The sequence below is a fragment of the Schistocerca nitens genome, chromosome 4, assembly GCF_023898315.1.
Source record: "Schistocerca nitens isolate TAMUIC-IGC-003100 chromosome 4, iqSchNite1.1, whole genome shotgun sequence".
NCBI lineage: Eukaryota > Metazoa > Arthropoda > Insecta > Orthoptera > Acrididae > Schistocerca > Schistocerca nitens.
The window spans coordinates 95,152,327-95,178,289 of record NC_064617.1 but is presented as its reverse complement, the minus strand read 5'-3'; the positions used below and the strand labels follow the sequence as shown (position 1 = coordinate 95,178,289).

General features: G+C 43.5%; 1 protein-coding gene across 1 annotated transcript in view; it reads right to left on the bottom strand.

The window, feature by feature from the left end:
* The window catches only part of LOC126252135 (probable chitinase 10), a 223,260-nt gene extending 197,749 nt beyond the window's left edge, over positions 1-25,511 (bottom strand). Inside the window, exons 1-4 of the mRNA XM_049953001.1 lie at positions 25,282-25,511; positions 17,389-17,648; positions 8,304-8,489; positions 6,772-6,975 (exon numbers count right to left, since the gene is read on the bottom strand). Of these exons, the coding sequence (XP_049808958.1) occupies positions 6,772-6,975; positions 8,304-8,489; positions 17,389-17,648; positions 25,282-25,511 (880 nt within the window). The remainder of the gene's footprint in view (positions 1-6,771; positions 6,976-8,303; positions 8,490-17,388; positions 17,649-25,281) is intronic.
* Between the last annotated feature and the right edge of the window lie 452 nt (positions 25,512-25,963).

The following is a 25,963-nucleotide window of genomic DNA, read 5'->3' as shown; positions in this document are numbered from 1 at the left end:
TAACCGAAACTATCGCCTCTACGCGACACAACTCGTCCGACCACAGATACTTAGTGCCACCTGCGCAGGACCCGGGCGGATCGTTACTATAGCAACAAATACTACCTCAGTTGCACCTAGACATTGACGTGTTTAAGAGATTATCACCAATACCATTTTTCCCTTCTAAATAAACAAGATTCGTTGAATCGATTCAACAGTGTGTTGGAAGATTAGGAAAATAAAAATAACGAGCTTCGAATGCACTGGTGACAGATTTCTAGCCTGTCGCTTTAGCTGTTAACGTTTAATGTCCTTGCTCGACAGCTGGCGCCCACGTATGACACTCAACACGCTCGTGACAGTTTCACCCTTCATGTCTTTGAAATGTGTCCGAAGGACTCCATACAGCAGTCTTTCTTATTTCTAAATATGGTTCTCGTGTTATTAAAGCAGTAATTCCGTCATCATTTCTTTCATCCTGCGATGAGAAGTGCATTTAAAGGTGCCGATAAGCTCCAGACATGTAGAGCAACAACAGGTTTACTTTATAAGATTGTAACTGATTGGTGACGCATGAGCTTTTCTTTTATGTTTAAAGCGAATGTCACGGGCAAGAGAGGGAGCCAGGGACATTTGTAGAAACTGGGAAAACACTTTAGCGCTCTGATCCGAAGGAAAAGCAGCCTGAATGAACAGAAGGATGTATCTGGCGTGAAGAGGATTTGCATATGCGCCAATACTATTTCCGAGACATGACGGATGCCGCCAATGCATAATGCCTCAGAACTGTCAAAACAAGGCAAAAATTCAGAATCTCTTGTCAGTTTGGACAAAAATATGACTGAGCGGGATGGCGAAGTGGTTAACACACTGGACTCGCAATCGGGGGGACAATGGTTCAAACCCGCGACCGGCCATCCTGATTTAGGTTTTGCGTAATTTCCCTAAATCGCATCAGGTAAACGCCAGGATGGTGCCTTTGAAAGGGCACGGCCGATTTCCTTCTCCGTCCTTCCCTAATCCGAACTTGTGCTCCATCTCTAGTGACCTCGCTGTCGACGGGACGTTAATCACTAATCTCTTACTCCACAAAAATATCTATAATGGCGTTCTAGACGTCGCGAATAACAAATATGGCCACAAAAATGAAAAATTCAAAATGATGGATCCAATATGGCGGACAAAATTAGAAATAAAAATCAGTATTTTCATGAAAATTGATATGATGGGACCAATGTGGCGGGTAAAATCCAAAAATTAAGATATATTTGTCATCGATCAACTTATCAATCGCTGATACTTTTCTTTTGATAATCCAGAGTGAAATATAAAAGACACATCTTCACTGCCGTCAAGTTTACCAGAAAATTTTAAACCACTCCCATTCTCTGTTGCTTTGACAGGGGTGGAGAGTGAAACATTTCTTAGCAACTTCTGAATGCCAATTTTTCCTAAAGCTCGGAGATTCATTTGCGTAGCTTATGATGACGCAACTGGTATATAATTCGACGAAGATCATTAGTTCTAATTCGTTATTACCCAGCAAATAAACAAATTTAAACTTCCTGGCAGATTAAAACTGTGTGCCGTACCGAGACTCGAACTCAGGACCTATGCCTTTCGCGGGCAAGTGGTCTACCAACTGAGCTACCCAAGCACGACTCATGCCCCGTCCTCACAGCTTTACTTCTGCCAGAACCTCGTCTCCTACCTACCAATTTTTCAAATTGTTTGTGAGGTCGACCTGACGATGTGCTTTTTGTTTTTGTAAAAGGGTACCTTACTCAACTTTTGTAGTCCTGTCTTCCTCCGTTGCGCGTAATATTACGGTATATTGATAATTTTTACTTATAGACCGTCTGACAGCAACTGAATAAAACACAATTTTAGTGCCATACGCGTTTCGCCTTTATTTTCTGCACGGCATCATCAGTGGCCTGGAATATGTACATAAGTTAGCTATTTAATTTACATTTTTGTCACCAACCACCAGAACTGTTTATAACCTATAGACATTGTAGCAAAAATGTAAATTATATAGCTAACATATGTACATATTCCAGGCCACTGATGATGCCTTGCAGAAAATAAAGGCGAAACGCGTATGGCACTAAAATTTTGTTTTATTCAGTTGCTGTCAGACGGTCCATAAGTAAAAATTATCAATATACCGTAAAAGGATACCTTACTATTCAAACAGTTGTTGAACTTCTTAAAAAAGTAATCCTCTCAATTTACTGCCTGCTTCTATTAATATACATAGTATTTCTTCCATATAATATTACTGTTGCATATGCTTTATCAACTTCTGATTTTCGTTTTTCTCATTATTTGTTTAATTGGTATTTTATCTGTTTTTTACGTAGCAAACTACATAGAATAGCTGTTTGTGTTCGTTTAATTAGACTGTAAATACTGATTAACGTCATATCTGTACGAATCTGAATTAGATTTTACACTTTTTAATCGTTTTTCAAAAATGCACAAATGACGGCATACTGCAGCTGCCATTTCAAATGTGGCTTATTATCGCAATAGTGGCTAATAGTTAAATTTACAGGTGTTTGGTGAAGAAACAATACATACTTCATCAGAAAATTAAAAAAAAATAGTATAATGTCGGAGAATACGTAACTTGTATCTCACTTTTCTTCACATTTTGTGATTCTTTTATTGATTTTACGTTGTCAGCATTAGTTAAAAAACAAAATACCTATTTGGCCAAACAATGAAATAAGGATTTTCATTTAAGTACGTACTTCCTGATTTCATGATCTGAGTATACAAAACAGAAATATTTAGCGCTGCATACGCGATACTTTCTCGGCTCGCCTAATCTGACATTTCTGCGCACAAGAGAGCAGTAATTTTGATCTGAAATACAACAATCGGATAAAGCTGCTGATTGTTTCTATGAACAGGATTTAGCAGTCCGAACATCACTGTAGCGAACGTATTAGCTTAAATTAAATTTTCTTAACTAGAAATTTTAAGTTTCTCAAGTTCGGCCAAGATTTTCGAAAAACTGACACATTGTGCTACAATGTCTAGTAAAGTTTTTTTTAAAAAACAAATGAAAACGAATTATGTTCCTATATCTAGGTACACTGATAAGCCAAAACATTATGATTACGTGCTTAATAACGTCGTGTTGGTCCACCTTTTGAACAGATACAAACAGTTCCCCTACTGGAACGTGTCAGCGCCGTCGCGAAAGACATCAAGCATGATGGGGAGTAGTATGTAAAAGGTGGTCGTTAGGAATTACTAATTTACGTGTAAGTCTGCTAATCACTGCACAACTACTGCAACCTACACCTTTTTGAATCTGCTAACTATATTCGTGTTTTGATCTCCCGCCATGATTTCTTTCCACCTCCATTCGAATGTATGTGAAGATAAACGACTTGTTTTACGTCATCACAATTACGAAGGAATGCTGAAAAGCAACGCGTCCGAATTTTTTAGGTGGAAACTTTAAAAACTTTTAAAATAAAACAAGCTTTATTAACATTCTCAACATAGTCACCAGAGCGACAAACACATTGTTCCCAAGGAGAGACCAAATTGTTAATACTGTCACTGTTGAACAGGCCCCCACAACCGCACGAGTGGTCGACTGTGAAGAGCGGACAAATTGAATAGCTGGGCGGCGGCCATTAGAGTGGTAAACTGACGCGCGGAGTTCGAATGTTTATACATCGCTTTTGGTTATAAAATGCCTTCCCTTGAGTTAGGTCACAAACATAATGCCCCATTTAAATACGTTACTACAATATACTTTTTAATTTATGAACAAACAGCAACTAGCAACTGTTTATGAATTTATCTTACGTACTACATGGAATCTGCCGTAGATAAAAGTTATGTACTGGACCCCTAGCATTTTTCGTAGTTCATTTACGATAGATGTACGCAAAATGCATCAAAATACTCGAAGATTTGCCCACTATATTAATAGATTTTATATTAATAGATATTTTCTACCTTGCTTTAGATTTTATGACGAGAAGTGCGTTATATATGGCATAGTGCTTTGGCAACTCACGACCAAATTATCAAGTTTCACCGTAACCTAGACCATGAAAACACTACCGATCAGCCAACTTTCTTCAAAATGATCAGAACATATAAAAAGTTATTCTGTCGGTCGGAAATCTTGCCTCCTGACAGCGTGTAACCATTTTTGTAACAGCTATGGTTTTGAGAAAGGAAACCTGCAAATAGATGCACAGACATTATGCTAATACCGTGTTACAAAAACATTTATTAAGCAAGTACACTGACATACAAAACAACTTAAAATATCCACATACCTGTGAAATGTAATATTCGTTCCTTTCTCGAATTTATTTGTACAATTAATCGTAACACAACTCTTCACCATTGTACTTCTTTTGATTGGAACGTACAGACAGTAGAATTACGAGTAACAAATACTGTATGTACGCCCCAACAAATATACAATGTTGTATCAGGGTCTTCATAAACAACAATGCTACACAACACATCAGACTACAACCACTATAATGGCGTCCAGCCGAAGGTTTAAATTATCCCGCGACTGCAGCGCCATAAATGAGTCTAGTTATTTTTTACAAGGTCTTTGCTGTAGAACGTTTGAGTTTTTGACGGAGCTACAACCTCACCTCTGTGCGGAAGGTTGTCTGTGACAGTGAACCCAATGCGTCGCATTGTTGCAGCAGTCGCAGCGCCTGTGTTTGTTCTGGAGGTATCATGCCGAAGGAGAGAGTACTATGTGTGAGGACGAACTTCTCGAACAATTCGTGCTTGCAGTTTCCTGAGGGTCTCTCACGCACCGAAATGGTTAACATTACACACCTCCACCTTACACGCTACAATTCGCATCCCCCTATAGGCAAAGGGCTGCGGTTTGCGCCAGCGAAGCGGTAAAGCCAAATGAGCAACAAAATTGGTTCAAATGGCTCTGAGCACTATGGGACTTAACTTCTAAGGTCATCAGTCCCCTAGAACTTATAACTACTTAAACCTAACTAACCTAAGGACATCACACACGTCCATGACCGAGGCAGGATTCGAACCTGCGACCGTAGCGGTCGCGCGGTTCCAGACTCTAGCGCCCAGAAGCGCTCGGCCACCCCAGCCGGCTCAAATGAGCAACATGCGTGACGTGTATTACAGCGTGTTTATAAATGTATATCGGGGTTTTAACGCTTTATAATATTTATAATATTAAACTCACAGTTATAAATGATATGTCAAATGAAAGAGCAACTCAAACAGTTTTACCAGGAACCTTATAAATGACAATGTGAGCACCATTTGTCACATGGCACACATCAAGTCTACAGCCGAGTTCTTCTCAAATGTTGATAAGTGAATTTTCAGTGATTGTAGCAACAGCTGCTTCAATCCGCTTTCTTAATTCAGGGAGGTCTGCTGGTTGCGGAGACACGTACACACGATCCTTGATGCAGCCCCAAAGGAAAAAAATTACATGGCGTTAGGTCGGGTGAACATGGAGGCCGTGCAAAGCAAGCCCTGTCATTGGGCTCCTTGCAGCCTATCCAGCGCTTGGGTACAGTGAAGTTCAACCAATCGCATACTTCGCTATACCAGTGAGGTGGCGCACTATTTTACTGGAAAATGAAGTTCTCTGACTCATCTTCTTCCAACTGAGGGAAGAGCCATTGCTCTAATGCATCAAGTTAAGAAATGCCAGTCACAGTAGGTTCACCAAAAAAGAAAGGCCCATAAACTTTCCACTGGGATATGGCACAAAAAACAGTCACTTTAGGGGACTCTCGTAGCATTTGTACCACCTCATGAGGATTTTCTGAGCCCCAGATGCGCACATTGTGTTTACATGTCCACTAAGGTGAAAGATCGACTCATCACTGAGGACAACATGATCCAGAAAATCTTCATCATCATGAAACAACATTTAGTTTGCGAAGTTGGCACGTAATCCATGGTCTGACGGCTTTAGAGCCTGTAATAACTGTAAACGGTAAGGAGGAAGTTGTACGCGTTTTCTTAAAACTTTCCAAACAGTCGACATGGGAACTTATAATTCATGACTAGCCTTCCGGACTGATTTCTTTGGGCTACGTGTGAACAACTCTCTCATTCGCTCAACAGTCTCTTCACTAACTCTTGGTCGTCCTGTGCTCTTCCCTTTACAAAAGCAGCCGGTCTTCCCTTTACAAAGGCAGCCAGTATCTTCAAATTGATGATACCATCTACGAATGTTATTATCACTTGGAGGATCACAACTGAACTTCAGCCGGAACGCACGTTGCACAGTAACTACAGATTAGGTCTTTGCAAAGTGCAAAACACAAAACGCTTTCTGTTCACTAAATAGTCGCCATCTTCGCTACTACCGCTGTCTAGCGGATTGCGGCGGAAACATTGCGCGCTGCGCATGCGCACTGGTGCCAAACACAACTGTTTGAGTTGCTCTTTCATTTGATATATCATTTATAACTAAGTTTAATGTAATAAATATTATGAAGCGTTAAAACCCCGATATTCATTTATAAGCAGCCTGTACCTTAATATATATTGTGAATGGAGTAAAAACTTCGGAGGAATTACTTTTCAGCATGCTCTCGTAATTACAGAAATGATCCATGGAACTTGAAAGTATCTAATTAGTTGCATCGAGGTCAGCATCTCTGAGACTTGTACATAGTGGTGACTGTTTCTAAAGATCACTCCAATGATTCAGAATATTACAGCTGTCTTCCTGTGTATACATATTTAAGGCCAAAAATTGCCAAACTGTATGTTTAGGGCTCTTACCTGGATACTCCCAGTCAAGGTCTATTCCGTCGAAGGCGTACTCGTCGATGAAGTGCAGAACGGAGCGGATGAACTCGCGCCGCGTCGAAGCGCTGGCCGTCATCTCGGCGAACTTGCGCCGCTCCTCGGGCCAACCGCCCACTGAGATCATAACCTTCAGCTGCGGGTTCTGCCTCTTCAGGCCCACTATGGAGCGGTACCCTCCTAGAAAAAAGGACAGTCCTCATTTATCTACCGAAACTCTGTTGCAAGGCCGCCATTTCCCTATTTTCATTCAATCTCGGCGCTGATGTCTCTTGTACACCTTCTTCCTTACAGTGGTGCCAACATACCCCTTGCTCTCTGTTCTACATTTCGTAAATCCCAATGATCCCACATTCACTGAAAAGCGTGATGGAAGCATGGGCCCCTGAAGCTGCCAAAATCCATGGAACAAGTAGGGGATCAAATACCTACCGTTACATACCTATGATATCTACACATGCTTACCCATTCACAGCCCCACAACCAAAGTCACATACAGAACTACTTTGAAATATCCCTTGAAGGTTAGTTGAAGTCGTTCTCCACCTACTGGCTACCCAACAGAACAATCATCGTTTGATTTCGAAGCCCTATCAGTAGCCGTGTTTTCAGACTAAATTATGGGAATTCGCTTCTGCCTAATATGTAGCCTACTACTCTTTTTAATGCCCAAACATGTTTCAGCACCTCTGTGCCATCATCAGTGAGTATTTTCATTCAGTTAGTTATTTTCGTAGTAACTGTTCTCTTCCTCATGCTCACCTCCTACGGAAATACGTACCGAAATACTATACACGTTTTTGAGGAACTCCATTCGCAAGTTACATTTTTGAACTTCATAAATACAATGTTTTGTGAAGTCCAACATAAGGGTTGAATAAACGCCTTGTATGCCAATGTTAATATAGATTTTGTGGAAATTGACTCAAAAGCTTTCCGAAAAGCTATGAACCAAAGACAAAACGATAATTCAAACTCTTCACTTCCGTTCACTTCTTGTAAATGGTCCAGTGAGATACGTCCACCGCAAGAACTTCTCGTTTCTTTCCTTTTTTCCTTTCCAGTTTTTTTTTTCCCAAAAGGTTGGTGATAATTTAGAGAACATGTTGCACGTGACGAAAAGGAGTCTCAAGGCTTTTTAGTTTTCTGTGCGTTGTGTGCATTCTGTCCTGCGAACACAGGAATTACAGCATTGTTTCGGTTTGGGAGATTTGCTTTCCGTTGTAGAAGTTATACAAATGATATTACAAATTCTTTCCGTACTACATTTCCTCCACCTTCAACCATTTGTGTTGAAACACCATAATCCCCGGGCTCTTTTTCTCATTTCCTCGCCTCTATTACTATTTTCAAAATGTAATAGCTATAAACCCTGACTTAGTGCGTTTTAACAACCACAGATCACAATAAGGTCTTTAATTAACTGGTGTTTAAATATCAAAGGTAAAACAGAATCAGACAGGAAATTAAACAATCTTCAACCTGTGAGTGCAGTGAAACGTACATACCTTGTATGATGTCATACTGTTCATCCTGGGGCTTGATGTGTAGGTCGTGAGGATCCATGACGGCGAAGGCGTAAATGATGTGTGTGCAGGCGAATGGGTCGATGTCGGCAGTGGTAAACCGCATTGGATGCCTTCTGTAGCCGGCCCATCCTTCCACGAAGCATACTACCTTAAACTGACGTATCCCTGTAAGAGGATAATTCGATTTAATTAAATTAATTTAATTAAATAATGTTATGAGCGTAGGCTCCAGAGCCAAGAGTTAGTATCAATAAAATTGCCTGCATGTGTGACTGGGTAATTTTATAAAACACGTCAACGTTTTGGCCTCCTGCAATACTAGCCGAGGCATGCAACTACTTTACAAAAGGGTTGTGTCAAAAATTCAAAAAAACGTTTGTTGGCAAATATATTATTGTAAAGGATTTGCGTTTAAAAACTGGGTCTCGTATTTTTTTTACTGAAGTATGGATCGTAGTTTTACTTCAGTCATAAATCTATTATTCCAGTCATAGTCACCACTAAAGCAGCAGGAAAATCAAAATGTCCTTATGCTTCAACCTATATAAGATCAGCTATTAATAATAATGTCAACTATGAACTGTTACAACAAAGAATGAATTCGGGAGAACAGCACATTGTTTTCAGTGCACAGAGCGGCCTTCACATTTTTACCTTCTAAATTATAAATTTCTTAGTAGTGATTTCTTATGCAGTAGAACGGTGATGGGTATTGAAACAACAAAATGTTGAAGTTCAGCATACATGAGAAACTTATGTAAGATGTTGACGTTCATGATTAACGGTTGGAGGGGATGATAGGTCCCTAAGTTTGAGATGTTAATTACAACGGAGACAGTGAATACTTACGAACAATGATCTCGGCAGGGAAGAGAACCATAAGACTTGTATTCAAAAAATGGCTCAAATGGCTCTGAGCACTATGGGACTTAACATCTGTGGTCATCAGTCCCCTAGAACTTAGAACTACTTAAACCTAACTAACCTAAGGACATCACACACATCCATGCCCGAGGCAGGATTCGAACCTGCGACCGTAGCAGTCGCGCGGTTCCTGACTGCGCGCCTAGAACCGCTAGACCACCGCGGCCGGCGACTGGTATTCCCTTTAACTTATAGGGATGAGAAAAAATGACAGTACAGAAATGACGAATTTGGTTTTGAGTCCTTACATTAATCGACAATCCATTAGGATTATTTTATTATTTCGGCTAATCTTCAACGATCCAAGCAAGAAATCTAGGATGTGCTTTTTGTTTTTATATGTTCTTTATCTATATAGCCACATTTGCTATCGTATCCTAGACGTGGTACCTACAGCGCTATCATATGTTACACAATGTGACGATTGCCTATTGAGACAACACATAGGATTATATCTGTAGCGAAGAGGTTTCTGAAATGTGTCTTATATCCGTGCCAAAGTAAGCAAAATAACAATTTTTAAAGTTTTATTGATGGTGTTTATCTTTTCTGTAGGCAAAACTACACAGGTAAGAAAGATATAGGATATAGAAAGGAGTACATACTTTTCTGTACCCTAAATATCTCACGTTGTCTCGATCTTGACACGGTCAGTGATTGAGGTTCATTAAAATTATTGGGCACTTGCATAATAATTGTTAAGATGTTAGTTCTCGACTATTTTTCCCTGGACGCACAGAAGTGTTTCACAGGGTTCAAATGGTTCAAATGGCTCTGAGCACTATGGGACTTAACCTCTGAGATCATCAGTCCCCTAGAACTTAGAACTGCTTAAACCTAACTAACCTAAGGACATCACATACATCCATGCCCGAGGCAGGATTCGAACCTGCGACCGTAGCAGTCGCGCGGTTCCAGACTGTAGCGCCTAGAACCGCTCGGCCACCCCGGCCGGCAGTTTGCCTCAAATGCCGTCCTTAATTATCAGTTCATGATCCACAAAAAGTATTTATGTGTGGAACACGGCATCAGTATTTCATTTTCCGGAATAGTTGCATGGAATAAAATTAATGCAGATGTGTGGACACCGTGTATTTATTTGCGTGCCTTTCATTCCAGTTCGGAAGGAACGTTATTGATACAATATAGATCTATTTTTCTATGAGTATTGTTATCGCTTTCATTGGCGGTTCACCACTCGCCTTGCAAGGCAAAGGGAGCAGTGGCAAAAGAGCGACGCGTTGCAGAGTGATAGAACTCAGGGCTGTATACCAGATGGTTTCAAGCGTGAAAATCATGGGAGAAATGTTATATTTCGTAATCGGTTTTTATGTAACCTCCAGTTCATGACGGCACCTGAAATTTTGCATGACGTGGCAAAAAAATTCCCGACAAGCTTCGACACAGGTCTGACCATTGGATTGCCAATAACGTGTGGAGCTGGCACGAATTAACTTGGCCTATGCACAGACACGCATTCTCATTGAATGAGATTTTCACTCTGCAGCGAAGTGTGCGCTGATATGAAACTTCCTGGCAGATTAAAACTGTGTGCCGGACCGAGACTCGAACTCGGGACCTTTGCCTTCCGTGGGAAAGTGCTCTACCAACTGAGCTACCCAAGCACGACTCACGCCCCGTCCTCACAGCTTTACTTCTGCCAGTACCTAGTCTCCTACCTTCCAAACTTAACAGAAGCTCTCCTGCGAACCTTGCAGAGCTAGCACTCCTGAAAGAAAGGATATTGCGGAGACATGGCTTAGCCACAGCCTGGGGTTCGAGTCTCGGTCCGGCACACGGTTTTAGTCTGCCAGAGTCCACACCTTTGCTCCAGAGGGGCGGCTGCTTCAGTTTGCTGTCGCCTGCTGTGCTGTGCCCTTCATCCAATGGAAGAGGCCGTCTCAGTTGTTTATATGCTGATTTTCTTATTCGGTACTCTAGTCAGAAACTACTGACTTGCTGAATTACACTGACCATAAAAAGAGCTGCACCCAGAAGGACAGGGCAGATTCCAATTATTGTTGGCAGGCAGGTAGATGGCATCATACATACGAAATCATTGAAGATTCAACTTTGAAGGAACAATATAAATTGCGCTACACGGCCACAAAACGTACGTGTTGGTACAGCTGTTGGGGCCCCATAGTTGTGGTCTTGGCTGTAGCCCTGTGATACTCCATCCCACACCGCTTGCACCTGAGTGCACATTTCCTACGGATTACTGCATGGAGCTGGATTCCATCTGGCACGCCCCGTTGCACTCCACACGTTCTCGATAGGGTAAAGATTTGGCGATGCCGTTGTTGAGTTTCCAAAGTTGCAAGGCATGCTTGGGAGGTGGCAACGGTATGTGGACGAGCACAGGGTGTCTACAGATTTTCAGGAGATCAAATTCATGACTCTTTCATTATCATTAGTTACACTCATGACCTCTCGAAAGTATGCGTGGTTCAATGACAATAACTCTTTTTTATTAACTTGAAAGCTGGCTGAAACGAAGGCTGACTGTAATAATTCTTATATCACTTGACCTGTATGCCAGTGTGAATAATTTAATTATGTATGACTTGTATACTATTTGTCAAATGCTATAAAAACATTAAACTCTCACATAGGATGGGATATGACTATTTTCAGATATATTTATCGTCACATCAGTTAAGATACGAATTGTTTTAACATGGTAATGCAGTGAAAACTTACACTTTTCCTTTAGGCGATATAACAATTTTGAAGGCACAAAGTTTATGTCAAATACTTAACTTCACGGTAAAAGAGTCTTTGTTTAAGTTTCTTAGCTAAACTTGAAATTTCAAGATCTAAAACTTCAGCTGCTTCTTTTGCCTTTTCTGTAGTCATTCGTCTTTTTTTTTTTTTTTTGCTATTTTATTTCTTGAACTGTTCTTTTAAGATTGGCCACTTCGTTTTCATGAGATTTCTTCTTTTCTAAGGCTTCTATTCTTTTTGATGAAGCATTCTTCACAGCTAGTATCACTGATTTTATAGTGTCCTCATTCAGCTGTTTCTCACTGTTAAGTAAACCACCCAATGATTGTACTGCATTGTAAACACTTCTTCCTGCAACAATTGCATCTTCTTCTAAATTTTCAACTAAAACTTCTTTGTTAAGAGGGAAGCCTCTTCCAACACAGCATTTCATGAAACATGCATACCAGCTTCTGCACGAACTTGAGTAAGTCATGGTTCGCACTTTGCAGTAAATTCGTTAGAAAACGTTCAAGTTTGCCCTTCATGGGACTGAACTATTTCAGCTGTTTTCCAGAATATTCACGAAATTGAAGGTATTCTCTCTTCACTACATCAGCTGTTGATGGAGTCATATATTTTTTTTTCTTTTTCTTTTTTTTTTTTTTTTTTACACAAATTCTTGCAATGCAATTTTCACTCGAGAATTTCTCAAAAGGGAGCTCTGCTGAACTTCGTGCGATAAACATGAGCCACCTTTGACTCTCTCTACTTTCAAAGGACTCTTCTCAGTAATTTTTAGATGCAGACTTTGCAAATACCTGTGCACACATTTCTGAAAATAAGGATATCCTCTTTCCGTGCCGGCCGGAGTGGCCGTGCGGTTCTAGGCGCTACAGTGTGGAACCAGGTTCGAATCTTGCCTCGGGCATGGATGTGTGCGATGTCTTTAGGTTAGTTAGGTTTAATTAGTTGTAAGTTCTAGGCGACTGATGACCTCAGAAGTTAAGTCGCATAGTGCTCAGAGCCATTTGAACCATTTTTTCCTCTTCCGTGTAGTTGTTGCTAGCAGCTGTATTGATTTGTCGATATTCGTTGACAAATGTGCAGCGTACTATTACTGGAGTTTTGTCACTGAACAGGTGCTGTCGCTATCTGTGTTTTGTTGCGCTATTTCCACTGTTTCTCATCATTTTACATGTCAATATGAACAGTGATCACAGTTTAGATACCACAAAATATTTAACTGACAATTACATCCATTGTGCACATTGCTGCTTACATGGAAGCTCAAAGAACAAGTTTAGTTGTCTGCACTGCGTACTTACAGTACATGGAGGCGGCAGATCGATCAGAAGTAATTATTGGGATAGCTGGTGCAACATACCCACCCAGTTTGGCATTGGATCTGTCGAGTCCCTCTGGTTACAGCATTTTTTTATGACAGTCAATATGTTTGTGTTACTGGGTCAACTTGTTAATACGATCGTTCGGAGGTTATTTACCTGTACGTTACAAATTCTGTTTGTGAGTAGGTGTCGTTATTGATCTGCACGGCCCCAATGCTGTCAGTACAGGTATTGGCCCACTTATTTTTTGCGTACGCTAGCAACCGACTTCGACACGAAAATGGCAGCTTATGTTGGATTTCAAAAGATGCCGTAAACGTTTGGAAGAATACCTGACCCATGACTGCTCAACCAGAACACACAACCTAAGGAGAATTGTCGAATCTACGTGCAGGGTGCACACGTTACAGCAGATGGCGTCCCAGATTTGCCCAGAAGGACAGAGGTCAGGTGACCTCGAGTCCATCCAACCACTCTCATATCTGTGGACTGTTCCTCTACCATTCTGACAGCGTTTGGGAGTAATTCATTGTCTTTCTAAAGGCACATATCGCCTGCAGGGCGCTGTTGGCAAAGAGGCAGATGTACGTGATCGCACAGAAAGTTCCCGTATTGTTTACGAGGGCCAAACGATGGCAGACATTTAATTCAACATTAACATTCCCCACAAATGGCTCTGAGCACTATGGGACTCAACTGCTGAGGTCATTAGTCTCCTAGAACTTAGAACTAGTTAAACCTAACTAACCTAACGACATCACACACATCCATGCCCGAGGCAGGATTCGAACCTGCGACCGTAGCGGTCTCGCGGTTCCAGACAGCAGCGCCAGAACCGCGCGGCCACTTCGGCCGGCAACATTCCCCACAAGAAAATACATCTACCACCTGATTTAACAGTTCCTTGGTAATAAGTGGAAATGGAACGTGTCATACCGTTTTTTATGTACACTGCAAACAGTTTGTACCAACATGTACTATAACCCATCCGTCCAGGCAATGTTGATGCATACTCTGACTGTCCATCCCTGTACCCATGCTAATCTTGGTACTCTGTGGAATGTGGTGAGCAGAGATACATGTGCAAGTCTGTGACTTCTGTACTCCTTAACAAAGTTGTATTCCACACGATGTAGCTGCTCACTGGTTGTTGTTGTGCAGCCCTGATACTGGTCTGACGCTCTGTTGCCATTCTACTCGATAGTGCAGACCGCGATGGTTCACAGTGATTATTGCCATCAACACGCTGTTAAAATATAAATGTCGTGTGACTAGGGCCTCCCGTCGAGTAGGCCGTTCGCCGGCCGCAAGTCTTTCGATTTGACGCCACTTCGGCGACACGCTGTTGCCAACAACTGATAACCCTATCGACGCCAGTTTGCGTCCAGGTACTCGCAGTATGCGCATGACATGAAACGACGTGAAAAGCCTAGTGTGTGCAAGGCCTCACTGACGGAGTGTCCATCTTTTGTGATCCATGATGTGGTCTTGCTGAAATGTTCTGATATTGTTGCCCATCCTGCAATGTACACTATCTGATTTTAAGTAGCCAGACCCTCATTTTTGGACATTAATATGGGATGTGTCGACCTTTCATCGTTATGATGGTTTGGACTCTGCCAGTGACACTTTTAGTGAGGGGTCCGAAAGTCTGTGAAGGAATGGGAGTCCATTCTTTCTCAAGAGCCGAAATTGGAGAAGGTAGTGACGTTGGCTCCCTTGGGTTCAGGTCAGGGCCCTCGGTACGTCACTCCATTTCAGGAATGTTACTGTCAACAAACCACTGCCTTACAGATGCTTTATGAGAACGTGCATTGCCACGGTGACACAACTGTCGTCCCCGAAATGTTCCTCTACTGTAGGCAGTACACAAAACTGCAAAATGCGTTCATATCCTTATGCACTTCGCTGTTTCTTAAGCACGATAGATGACCCACACCCTAACTATGGAAAAAAAAACCGTACCGTAACACCACCTCTTCTGTACTTCACAGCTGGCACTACATGTAATGAGGGGTAGCGTTCTCGGATTCGCCAACCGAATCCTTCCACTGAGTTAGCACTAGGTGTGCATGATTCATCACTCCAAATCACTCATTTCCAGTCTTAGTGCTACTGGTAGTAGTTGGAGTGATTTCAGCCACTGATTTCCTGGGAATTTTTTACAAACACCCTCTGCGATGATCAACGATACCCGTCAGCCAGTAAATGAGGTGGTCTGTCTAGTCTTCGTTGTTCCTTCCTGTTTGCACTTCACAGCAACACCACCAGTGGTCGACTTCGGCAGTTTTAGAACAGCTGAAGTGTCCCTTATAAATTTGTTATTCAGGTGACTCAGTGACTGGCCAATCTTCGTAGTCACTGAGCTCTCCTGAGAGATCCAACCGGCTGTCACTACTCATCTACTGACAACATAATACACTACTGGGCATTAAAATTACTACACCACGAAGATGACGTGCTGTTGACCCGAAATTTAACCGACAGGAAGAAGATGCTGTGATATGCAAATGATAGCTTTTCAGAGCATTCACACAAGTTTGGCGCCGGTGGCGACACCTACAACGTGTTGACATGAGAAAAGTTTCCAACCGATTTCTCGTACACAAACAGCAATTGACCGGCGTTGCCTAGTGAAACGTTGTTGTGATGCCTCGTGTAAGGCAGAGAAACGCGTAACATCACGTTTCCGACATTGATAAAGGTCGGATTGTAACGTATCGCGATTGCAGTTTATCGCATCGCGACGTTGCTGCTCGCGTTGATCGAGATCCAATGACTGCTGGTACAATATGGAATCGGTGCATTCAGGAGAGTAATATGGAACGCCGTAATGGATCCCAACGGCCTCGTATCACTAGCAGTTGAGATGACAGGCATCTTATCCGCATGGCTGTAACGGATCGTGCAGCCACGTCTCGATCCCTGAGTCAACAGATGAGGACGTTCGCAAGACAACAACCATTTGCACGAACAGTTCGACGACTTTTGCAGCAGAATAGACTATCAGCTCGGAGACCACGGCTGCGGTTACCCTTGACGCTGCATCACAGACAGAAGCGCCTGCGATGGTGTACTCAACGACAAACCTGGGTCCACGAATGGCAAAACGTCATTTTTTCGGATGAATCCAGGTTCTGTTTACAGCATCATGATGGTCGCATACGCGTTTGGCGACATCGCCGAGAACGCACATTGGAAGCGTGTATTCGTCATCGCCATACTGGCGTATCACCCGGCGTGATGGTATGGGGTGCCATTGGTTACACGTCTCGGTCACCTCTTGTTCGCATTGACGGCACTTTGAACAGTGGACGTTACATTTCAGATGTGTTACGACCCGTGGCTATACCCTTCATTCGTTCCCTGCGAAACCCTACGTTTCAGCAGGATAATGCACGACCGCACGTTGCTGGTCCTGTACGTGCCTTTCTGGATACAGAAAATGTTCGAGTGCTGCCCTGGCCAGCACATTCTCCAGATCTCTCACCAACTGAAAACGTCTGGTCAATGGTGACGGAGCAACTGGCTCGTCACAATACGTCAGTCACTACTCTTGATGAACTGTGGTATCGTGTTGAACTTCATGGGCAGCTGTACCTGTACACGCCATCCAAGCTCTGTTTGACTCGATGCCCAGGTGTATCAAGGCCGTTATTACGGCCAGAGGTGGTTGTTCTGGGTACTGATTTCCCAGGATCTATGCACCCAAATTGCGTGAAAATGTAATCACATGTCAGTTCTAGTGTAATATATTTGTCCAATGAATACCCGCTTATCATCTGCATTTGTTCTTGGTGTAGCAATTTTAATGGCCAGTAGTGTACAAAGTGTCTCGTTTTACACTGGCGGGTCCCCCTCTCGTGATATTTAGTGGTTAATTCTCCATTGTATGGATACTTTTGATCGAACATTGTACTGTCATACCAAAGGCCAGTACAATGACTGACCAGTGAGTCACGTGACAAGCCAAGTTACTCCATACTCTGTAGGGTAGGAGCTACAACTTTGCAACACTGAGGCTATCTCTAGTCCAAGTGGTGATGGGTATAATGCTTACGAGCACGCAGAAGTGGAGTACTTACCAGAGTTGTGTGTAGAGGGCGCCTGCAGCGACGGCGGCTTGGTGCGCGGTCCGCCGAGCGACAGTTTGGCGATGATGGCGTCGTGCCACCAGGCAAACGAGTGGTTGAACTGCCGCGTGCTGGGCAGGATCTCGGGCAGCCAGTCGCCGAAGCCGCGCCACAGCGAGAACGCCTCGCTGGCGGTCGGCGCCCCCGGCCGCGCTTCATACGGCACGTGCTCCACCGCATCTCGCAGCGGCAGTCGCTCTGAAGACCGCAGCCTGAGAAAGGGGGGCTGGTTTAGAACTACGAGTGCTAGAAGACATTTATATGTTCCTGTAAGTCCACAACAAGAGTTTACAGGGAGCTACGAAGCTGTCAACACTAGATACTCCAACACTGCTGCTGAAGTCGCGCGAAACCGACGGCAAGTCTAAAGCCGTCGGCACACGGACCGTGCATCCGAACGTTGAACGTTGAGCGTGCCCAGTTTCTGACGTCATAGCGTGGAATAGCACGTTCCGGAGTTTTTCCGAACGTGGAGAGCACTATCTGGTATGTCAGATATTCTGAGCGTGCGTCTGAGCGTTGACCAATGAGATGACACAACGCCACCCACGTCACACGCACGCCGTCTCCCTTCAGTACAGAGTTGTGAGGCGCCATATTGGCATTCGTTTCAAGCCTATATGTGTATATGCCGTTTCTGAGCACCAGCAAATTGAGAATCACTGGAAAACCCGTTGTTAGTTGTGTGATTCGTTCCAATAAATTAATGAGAAACATCATATTCGTGGCAAAAGAATTATTGTAATGAGCGTATTATGATAGTAGGCTATTTGAAGGCAGCGACACACTGAAGATCCACCCAAAATGCATGGTTCTTCGTGCAATTTGTTATAATTAAATTTCAATTAATAACTTAATTATCTACGATTAACTTTTTTAGCAAGGCGTAAAACAATAATTTTAACAACGTATCCTGTTGTTGGTTTAGAGTAATGAGTAGCGTCTCTATCCGGTAACAAGACATCGTTGCGGCGGTGGTTCGCGCCCAAACACTCGCAGATTTTTTTTTCCTAACATTCGCGTTTTTATTTAGTTCTGATACTTTATTATTAGTTCAATATAAGTATATGCTATAATATTTGATGTTACGTAAATATAAGTTCACCTTTCTTTGAGGGGTGAATTTGTTCGATTGGCTTCATTACAGGACAGCTTGCGCTACTTGTATAAAGATATTCTGGTCCTTTTTCTTTTAGGATTCGTAATACATATGTTGCAAAGATTCTGCTATTGGGTAGGAACAGTGGTCAAGTAAGACTGACCTTGGGGTCTGGTCAATGGTGGCCGAGCAACTGGCTCGTCACAATACGCCAGTCACTACTCTTGATGAACTGTGGTATCGTGTTGAAGCTGCATGCGCAGCTGTACCTGTACACACCATCCAAGCTCTGTTTGACTCAATGCCCAGGCGTATCAAGGCCGTTATTACGGCCAGAGGTGGTTGTTGTGGGTACTGATTTCTCAGGATCTATGCATCCAAATTACGTGAAAATGTAATCAAATGTCAATTCTAGCATAATATATTTGTCCAATGAATACCCGTTTATCATCTGCATTTCTTTTTGGTGTAGCAATTTTAATGGCCAGTAGTGTACTTAAAACAGGTAGTTTAGAACCCCACTCATAATGGAGATATATTGGATCTAAGGGCAACAAATAAATCTGACCTCTTTGAGGACGTCAACATTGAAACAGGTATCGTTGGTCAAGAGGCAATTATAGCAGCAATGATTACCAAAATACGAAGGGCACAAAAAAAATAGAAAGATTTATATTTGTAGTATAGAAGAAAGATTAAGAAAAGGCAAACCTACGTTTCTAGCATTTGTAGACTTAGAGAAAGCTTTTGACAATGTTAACTGGAATACTCTCTTTCAAATTCTGAAGGTGGCAGGGGTAAAATACAGGGAGCGAAAGGCTATTTACAATTTGTACAGAAACCAGATGGCAGCTATAAGAGTCGAGGGGCATGAAAGGGAAGCAGTGGTTGGGAAAGGAGTGAGACAGGGTTGTAGCCTCTCCCCGGTGTTATTCAATCTGTATATTGAGCAAGCAGTAAAGGAAACAAAAGAGAAATTCGGAGTAGGTATTAAAATTCATGGAGAAGAAGTAAAAACTTCGAGGTTCGCCGATGACATTGTAATTCTGTCAGAAACAGCAAAGGACTTGGAAGAGCAGTTGAACGGAATGGACAGTGTCTTGAAAGGAGGATATAAGATGAACATCAACAAAAGCAAAACGAGGATAATGGAATGTAGTCAAATTAAATCGGGTGATGCTGAGGGAATTAAATTAGGAAATGAGACACTTAAAGTAGTAAAGGAGTTTTGCTATTTAGGGAGTAAAATAACTGATGATGGTCGAAGTAGAGAGGATATAAAATGTAGACTGGCAATGGCAAGAAAATCGTTTCTGAAGAAGAGAAATTTGTTAACGTCGAGTATAGATTTAAGTGTCAGGAAGTCGTTTCTGAAAGTATTTGTATGGAGTGTAGCCATGTATGGAAGTGAAACATGGACGATAACTAGTTTGGACAAGAAGAGAATAGAAGCGTTCGAAATGTGGTGCTACAGAAGAATGCTGAAGATAAGGTGGCTAGATCACGTAACTAATGAGGAGGTATTGAATAGGATTGGGGAGAAGAGAAGTTTGTGGCACAACTTGACTAGAAGAAGGGATCGGTTGGTAGGACATGTTTTGAGGCATCAAGGGATCACAAATTTAGCATTGGAGGGCAGCGTGGAGGGTAAAAATTGTAGAGGGAGACCAAGAGATGAATACACTAAGCAGATTCAGAAGGATGTAGGTTGCAGTAGGTACTGGGAGATGAAGAAGCTTGCACAGGATAGAGTAGCATGGAGAGCTGCATCAAACCAGTCTCAGGACTGAAGACCACAACAACAACAGTATACTAGAAAAAAAAAACAGTAAAGTCATATCTCGATAAGAAACTTGAAACTTTTAGCTTAGTATAGGACTAATTTTTGAGAAGATTTCTCGTGAAGAAACAGCGGTTTGGCTAAAGGTAGTTTAAAAATGGGTTACAAACAGCCTCGACCGCAAAAACATTTATTTCGATGGTAGCTGGGTTCGGTTAGTTATTTGACCATCCTCAGGCCGTCATACCATGATGGTAGGCGGTGGCCATTGAACGTAGGCGGTGTTGAGACTTCACGGACGTCAGCTGCACTGGATAGTCATGTTAACATATACCCGGTAGAACAGTTCATGATGAGAGGGACCTTCCATAGTATACAGTCACATTCTAAAGAAACAGGCTACTACATAAAGTGTGTAAAACAAAGCATAGAGCTACAGAGAGATGCTGAATGCTATGCGTTTGGCTGTCAAGAGAGCAATGTGTGAATGATCTTTCGCAAAACCCAGAGAAATTCTGGTTGAATGTTAATGCTGTTGGTGGCACCAAAGTTAGCATTCAGTCACTTGCGGATGAAACAAGAACTGATATTGAGGGTAGCAAAGCAGAAGCAGAAATGCTTACTGCGTTTTCAAATGTTCGTCTACAACCCAGGAGAACCGCTCGAATTGAATCCTCCTACAACTTAAAAAATGGGTGAAATGCGTATTAGTGTCAGCGGCGGTGAGAAAACAGCTGAAATTGTTAAAATTAAAAAAAGCTCCAGAGAGAATTCGCAGCTGATTTAGGCCCTCTGCTAGCCATAAACTGTCGTAGATCCATCGGACGAAAAAGCGTACCCACTACTTGGAAGAAAGCAAAGGTAAGAGAAGTAATTCACAAAACTGCCGTCCACTATTCTTAAAATCAATTTGTTGGAGAATAATTATGGTTATCTGGAGGCAAGACAACAGATTCTGTTTTAAGTGAGAACATGTACCTGAACAGGGGCCCCGCAGTTGGTCAATAGTACCTGCCAACGCGACCTTAAAAGAGTTCGTTTCGTTCCCTAGTTACTCGGAAGTGACGTCAAAATGACATGTCACTCGCTGCGACCACGAAACTCGATAGCAGTCGACCGAGTAAGCTGGACGCGACACCAGTTTCTCCTGTGTGTGAGTGGACCATCGGAAACGGGAACATATTCGCAGAAAAAACAGCCAAAGACTTGCGACAAAGAAGAATATAAATGTCTTCGCTGTTCGTTCCACTCGCAGCAATTTGGGCTGTGCTCTTATGTTCCTGCCTAAACACGCTCTCGGAAATCGAGACATATTCGGAAAAGAACGGCGACATATTTGTGACAAGCAAGAATGCAAATGTCATTGCTGGTAGCAGTTTCATTTTTCGTTTCTCAGTCATACAGAATCCAGAAAATCGCACAAACTCATTCCTGACCGGCTAAATAACATCGAATATTGCAGAACATACTTGCTTTACATGAATAATAAAGTCCCAGAATCTGTTAACAAACGCGAAGATGAAAAATAAAAGTGAAACAGCATTTAGCTGGGCACAATCCAACTTCTTCGACTCCATGGCTGCACGTCTCTAACCTCAAAACACCAGGGTCTAGTGAAGCAGGGGATACAACCAGCACCATACAACCCGTCGGCTTTGATCAATGACGTCGTACATTAGTCACAGATAGTAATGTCTTCACTTCGAGGCATAGATAATAAAACAGTTCTGTTCGTAATGTTATTGAGGTAATTTGGAGTATTAGTTTGTTATTGTAGAACAATTTTTAGTGTCTTATTTTCATTACAGGAATGGATTTGTCTGTTTGTGGTTATGTAATTTTCGTTACTGTCTGTCTAGGCGAGGTTCGGTTATTCCTCGATATTTTCGTGTGATAAGTTCACTTTTCCATTTGCTTCTTTCACTGTATTTCACTATTTTGACATATTTCACTGTTTTCTTCCACCAATATGTGTATTTTCGTGGTGAAGTACGTAATAGAAATTTCTCGGCTGTCGATCTTCTTTCGTTTCCCAGCACTAGTATCAGTACGACATTTTCGAATATGTATTTGCTATATTACAGGCGAAACCCCCGACACAACTAAAATTTGCATCCCGTTCTTCACTTGGCCTTTACACTGACGACACAATTAAAATTTGTATCCCGTCCTTCACTTCGCCTTTCCACTGACACTATATATGTCAATTGGCGAGCAAGATACAAATGTTGCGTATAGCTATATAGCTCAAGTAACGAATGGGATACTATTAGCGTCCAATGCAACAAGAAAACTGTACCGCATAGTGAAGTACGGGATACAAATTGTACATGTGTCGTCTTCTTGTCTCCGTGTAGTTCAATTGAGGTACAGGTTGCAAATGTAACGTATGTCTATTTCCACCTTTTCGTTACCAGTGCACATATACAGAGGTCAACGGAAGTCTGGTATACATACATTACATACGTAGGTCCTTCTGTCATCAGTAGTACCGATATGTACGTAAGAAAAGACTGTTAGTAATAGCGGAGACGAAATAAACAACACATCTACAATTTGTATCCCGTGTTCCACTTAAGGTTTACTGAAGCGGAGGATACATCGTAATGCTAGTGAAAACGGAGCAATCGACTTACGACTAACTCGTATTCCGTACTGTACTTAAGCAACACACTTCGAATGGGCTTTTAATTTGTATCGGGTGTTTCATTTACTGTTTAGTGAAGCAGGGGATACGTAGTTCAAGTGAACAACAGGACAGCAATGCTAGTTGAAACTAAGAAATCGACGTACGCTGAACTTGTATCCCGTACTGCACTTCAGCAATACAGTTCGAAAGAGTTTCGAGATACAACTGACATACATATAACGTGATGTATTCTTTGCTAGTAATATATTTCATTCATTTCCTTCCATTGTATTTTGCGGGGAAATACTAAGATACAAACACGCGACATCGTTAATGTGAAAATACTACTGGTCCTTATATATGTGAAGTACAGTTTTTCTCTCTTGCATTCCTTTGTTTCTGATCATTCTTCTCAGCTCTTTCATCTTTGTAATCATGCTGTCTGGCCAATTCTGACGCCATTGGTCAAAGCCGACGGGTTGTATCCCCTGCTAAACTAGACCCTTCTGGCCAATTCTGACGTCATTGGTCAAAGCCGACGGGTTGTATCCCCTGCTAAACTAGATCCAAACACCACAATGAGCACATGCTACTTTCAGTAATTTTATCTCCTCATAGCTTTTACCGGCGACGTGTCATTTGATTATAATAGCTCATGCCAAGAATGAAGCGTTTCTGATAAAAGTTCAGTGCGCCATTGCTTTCAAATACACTCCTGGAAATTGAAATAAGAACACCGTGAATTCATTGTCCCAGGAGGGGGAAACTTTATTGACACATTCCTGGGGTCAGATACATCACATGATCACACTGACAGAACCACAGGCACATAGACACAGGCAACAGAGCATGCACAATGTCGGCACTAGTACGGTGTATATCCACCTTTCGCAGCAATGCAGGCTGCTATTCTCCCATGGAGACGATCGTAGAGATGCTGGATGTAGTCCTGTGGAACGGCTTGCCATGCCATTTCCACCTGGCGCCTCAGTTGGACCAGCGTTCGTGCCGGACGTGCAGACCGCGTGAGACGACGCTTCATCCAGTCCCAAACATGCTCAATGGGGGACAGATCCGGAGATCTTGCTGGCCAGGGTAGTTGACTTACACCTTCTAGAGCACGTTGGGTGGCACGGGATACATGCGGACGTGCATTGTCCTGTTGGAACAGCAAGTTCCCTTGCCGGTCTAGGAATGGTAGAACGATGGGTTCGATGACGGTTTGGATGTACCGTGCACTATTCAGTGTCCCCTCGACGATCACCAGTGGTGTACGGCCAGTGTAGGAGATCGCTCCCCACACCATGATGCCGGGTGTTGGCCCTGTGTGCCTCGGTCGTATGCAGTCCTGATTGTGGCGCTCACCTGCACGGCGCCAAACACGCATACGACCATCATTGGCACCAAGGCAGAAGCGACTCTCATCGCTGAAGACGACACGTCTCCATTCGTCCCTCCATTCACGCCTGTCGCGACACCACTGGAGGCGGGCTGCACGATGTTGGTGCGTGAGCGGAAGACGGCCTAACGGTGTGCAGGACCGTAGCCCAGCTTCATGGAGACGGTTGCGAATGGTCCTCGCCGATACCCCAGGAGCAACAGTGTCCCTAATTTGCTGGGAAGTGGCGGTGCGGTCCCCTACGGCACTGCGTAGGATCCTACGGTCTTGGCGTGCATCCGTGCGTCGCTGCGGTCCGGTCCCAGGTCGACGGGCACGTGCACCTTCCGCCGACCACTGGCGACAACATCGATGTACTGTGGAGACCTCACGCCCCACGTGTTGAGCAATTCGGCGGTACGTCCACCCGGCCTCCCGCATGCCCACTATACGCCCTCGCTCAAAGTCCGTCAACTGCACATACGGTTCACGTCCACGCTGTCGCGGCATGCTACCAGTGTTAAAGACTGCGATGGAGCTCCGTATGCCACGGCAAACTGGCTGACACTGACGGCGGCGGTGCACAAATGCTGCGCAGCTAGCGCCATTCGACGGCCAACACCGCGGTTCCTGGTGTGTCCGCTGTGCCGTGCGTGTGATCATTGCTTGTACAGCCCTCTCGCAGTGTCCGGAGCAAGTATGGTGGGTCTGACACACCGGTGTCAATGTGTTCTTTTTTCCATTTCCAGGAGTGTAGCTTACCGTCATAACACGCTAACTTGCAATACGAGGACACTGAAATAAAACGAAATCCAATATGGCGTCTCCAAAGCTCTCGATTTGACTATCGCTGTCGATATTCGTGGTCGCATCGATTTGCACGTCATTTCGACGTCAGTTCCGCGCAGGCCGGCAGTGACGCGCGCTATTCCCAGTTAAGTGGGCCGGGCCGTGCGTACCTGGCAGCCATGGGCGGACTCTCGACGGCCTGCCGCAGCGGCAGCTGCCTCGTCCCGAAGGCCGGCAGGCGGGGGCGGCCGGCGGTGGCGGAGCGTCGCAGCGCCAGGCTCTGGCCCGGCGGCGCCTCCACGGCGTCGCGCACGAACGACGGCTCGTCGGGCGGCGGCACGTGCAGGCCGCGCGACGTCGCCAGCAGCATCCACACTGACAATGCCACCGGACGCCACATCGCCTGCAACAGCCACCAACCACCTCTCGCTTACACTTCGCGGCTTGCAACGCAACATCACTGAACAAAAAAAAAACATAACCAGCCGCACTTTTTCGTGTATGATTTACACTGATGCGGCAAAAGTCATGGCATACCTCTTAATACTGTGTCTGACCTCCTTTCGCCAGGCGCAGCAAGTCGACGTAGCGTGGACTCTACAAGTCGTTGGAAGTACCCAGCGGAAATATTGAGCCATGCTAGCTCTATAGCCGTCCATAATTGCGAAAGTGTTGACGATGCAGGATTTTGAGCACGAACTGATGTCTCCATTACGTCCCATGAATGTTCGATGGGAATCGTGTCGGGCGATATTGGTGGCCAAATAATTCGATCCGAAATGCCTTCACAAAAGAAGACGAAGTAAATATTTCAGAATTCGAATCGAGAACAGCTGCCAACATGAGTAACGT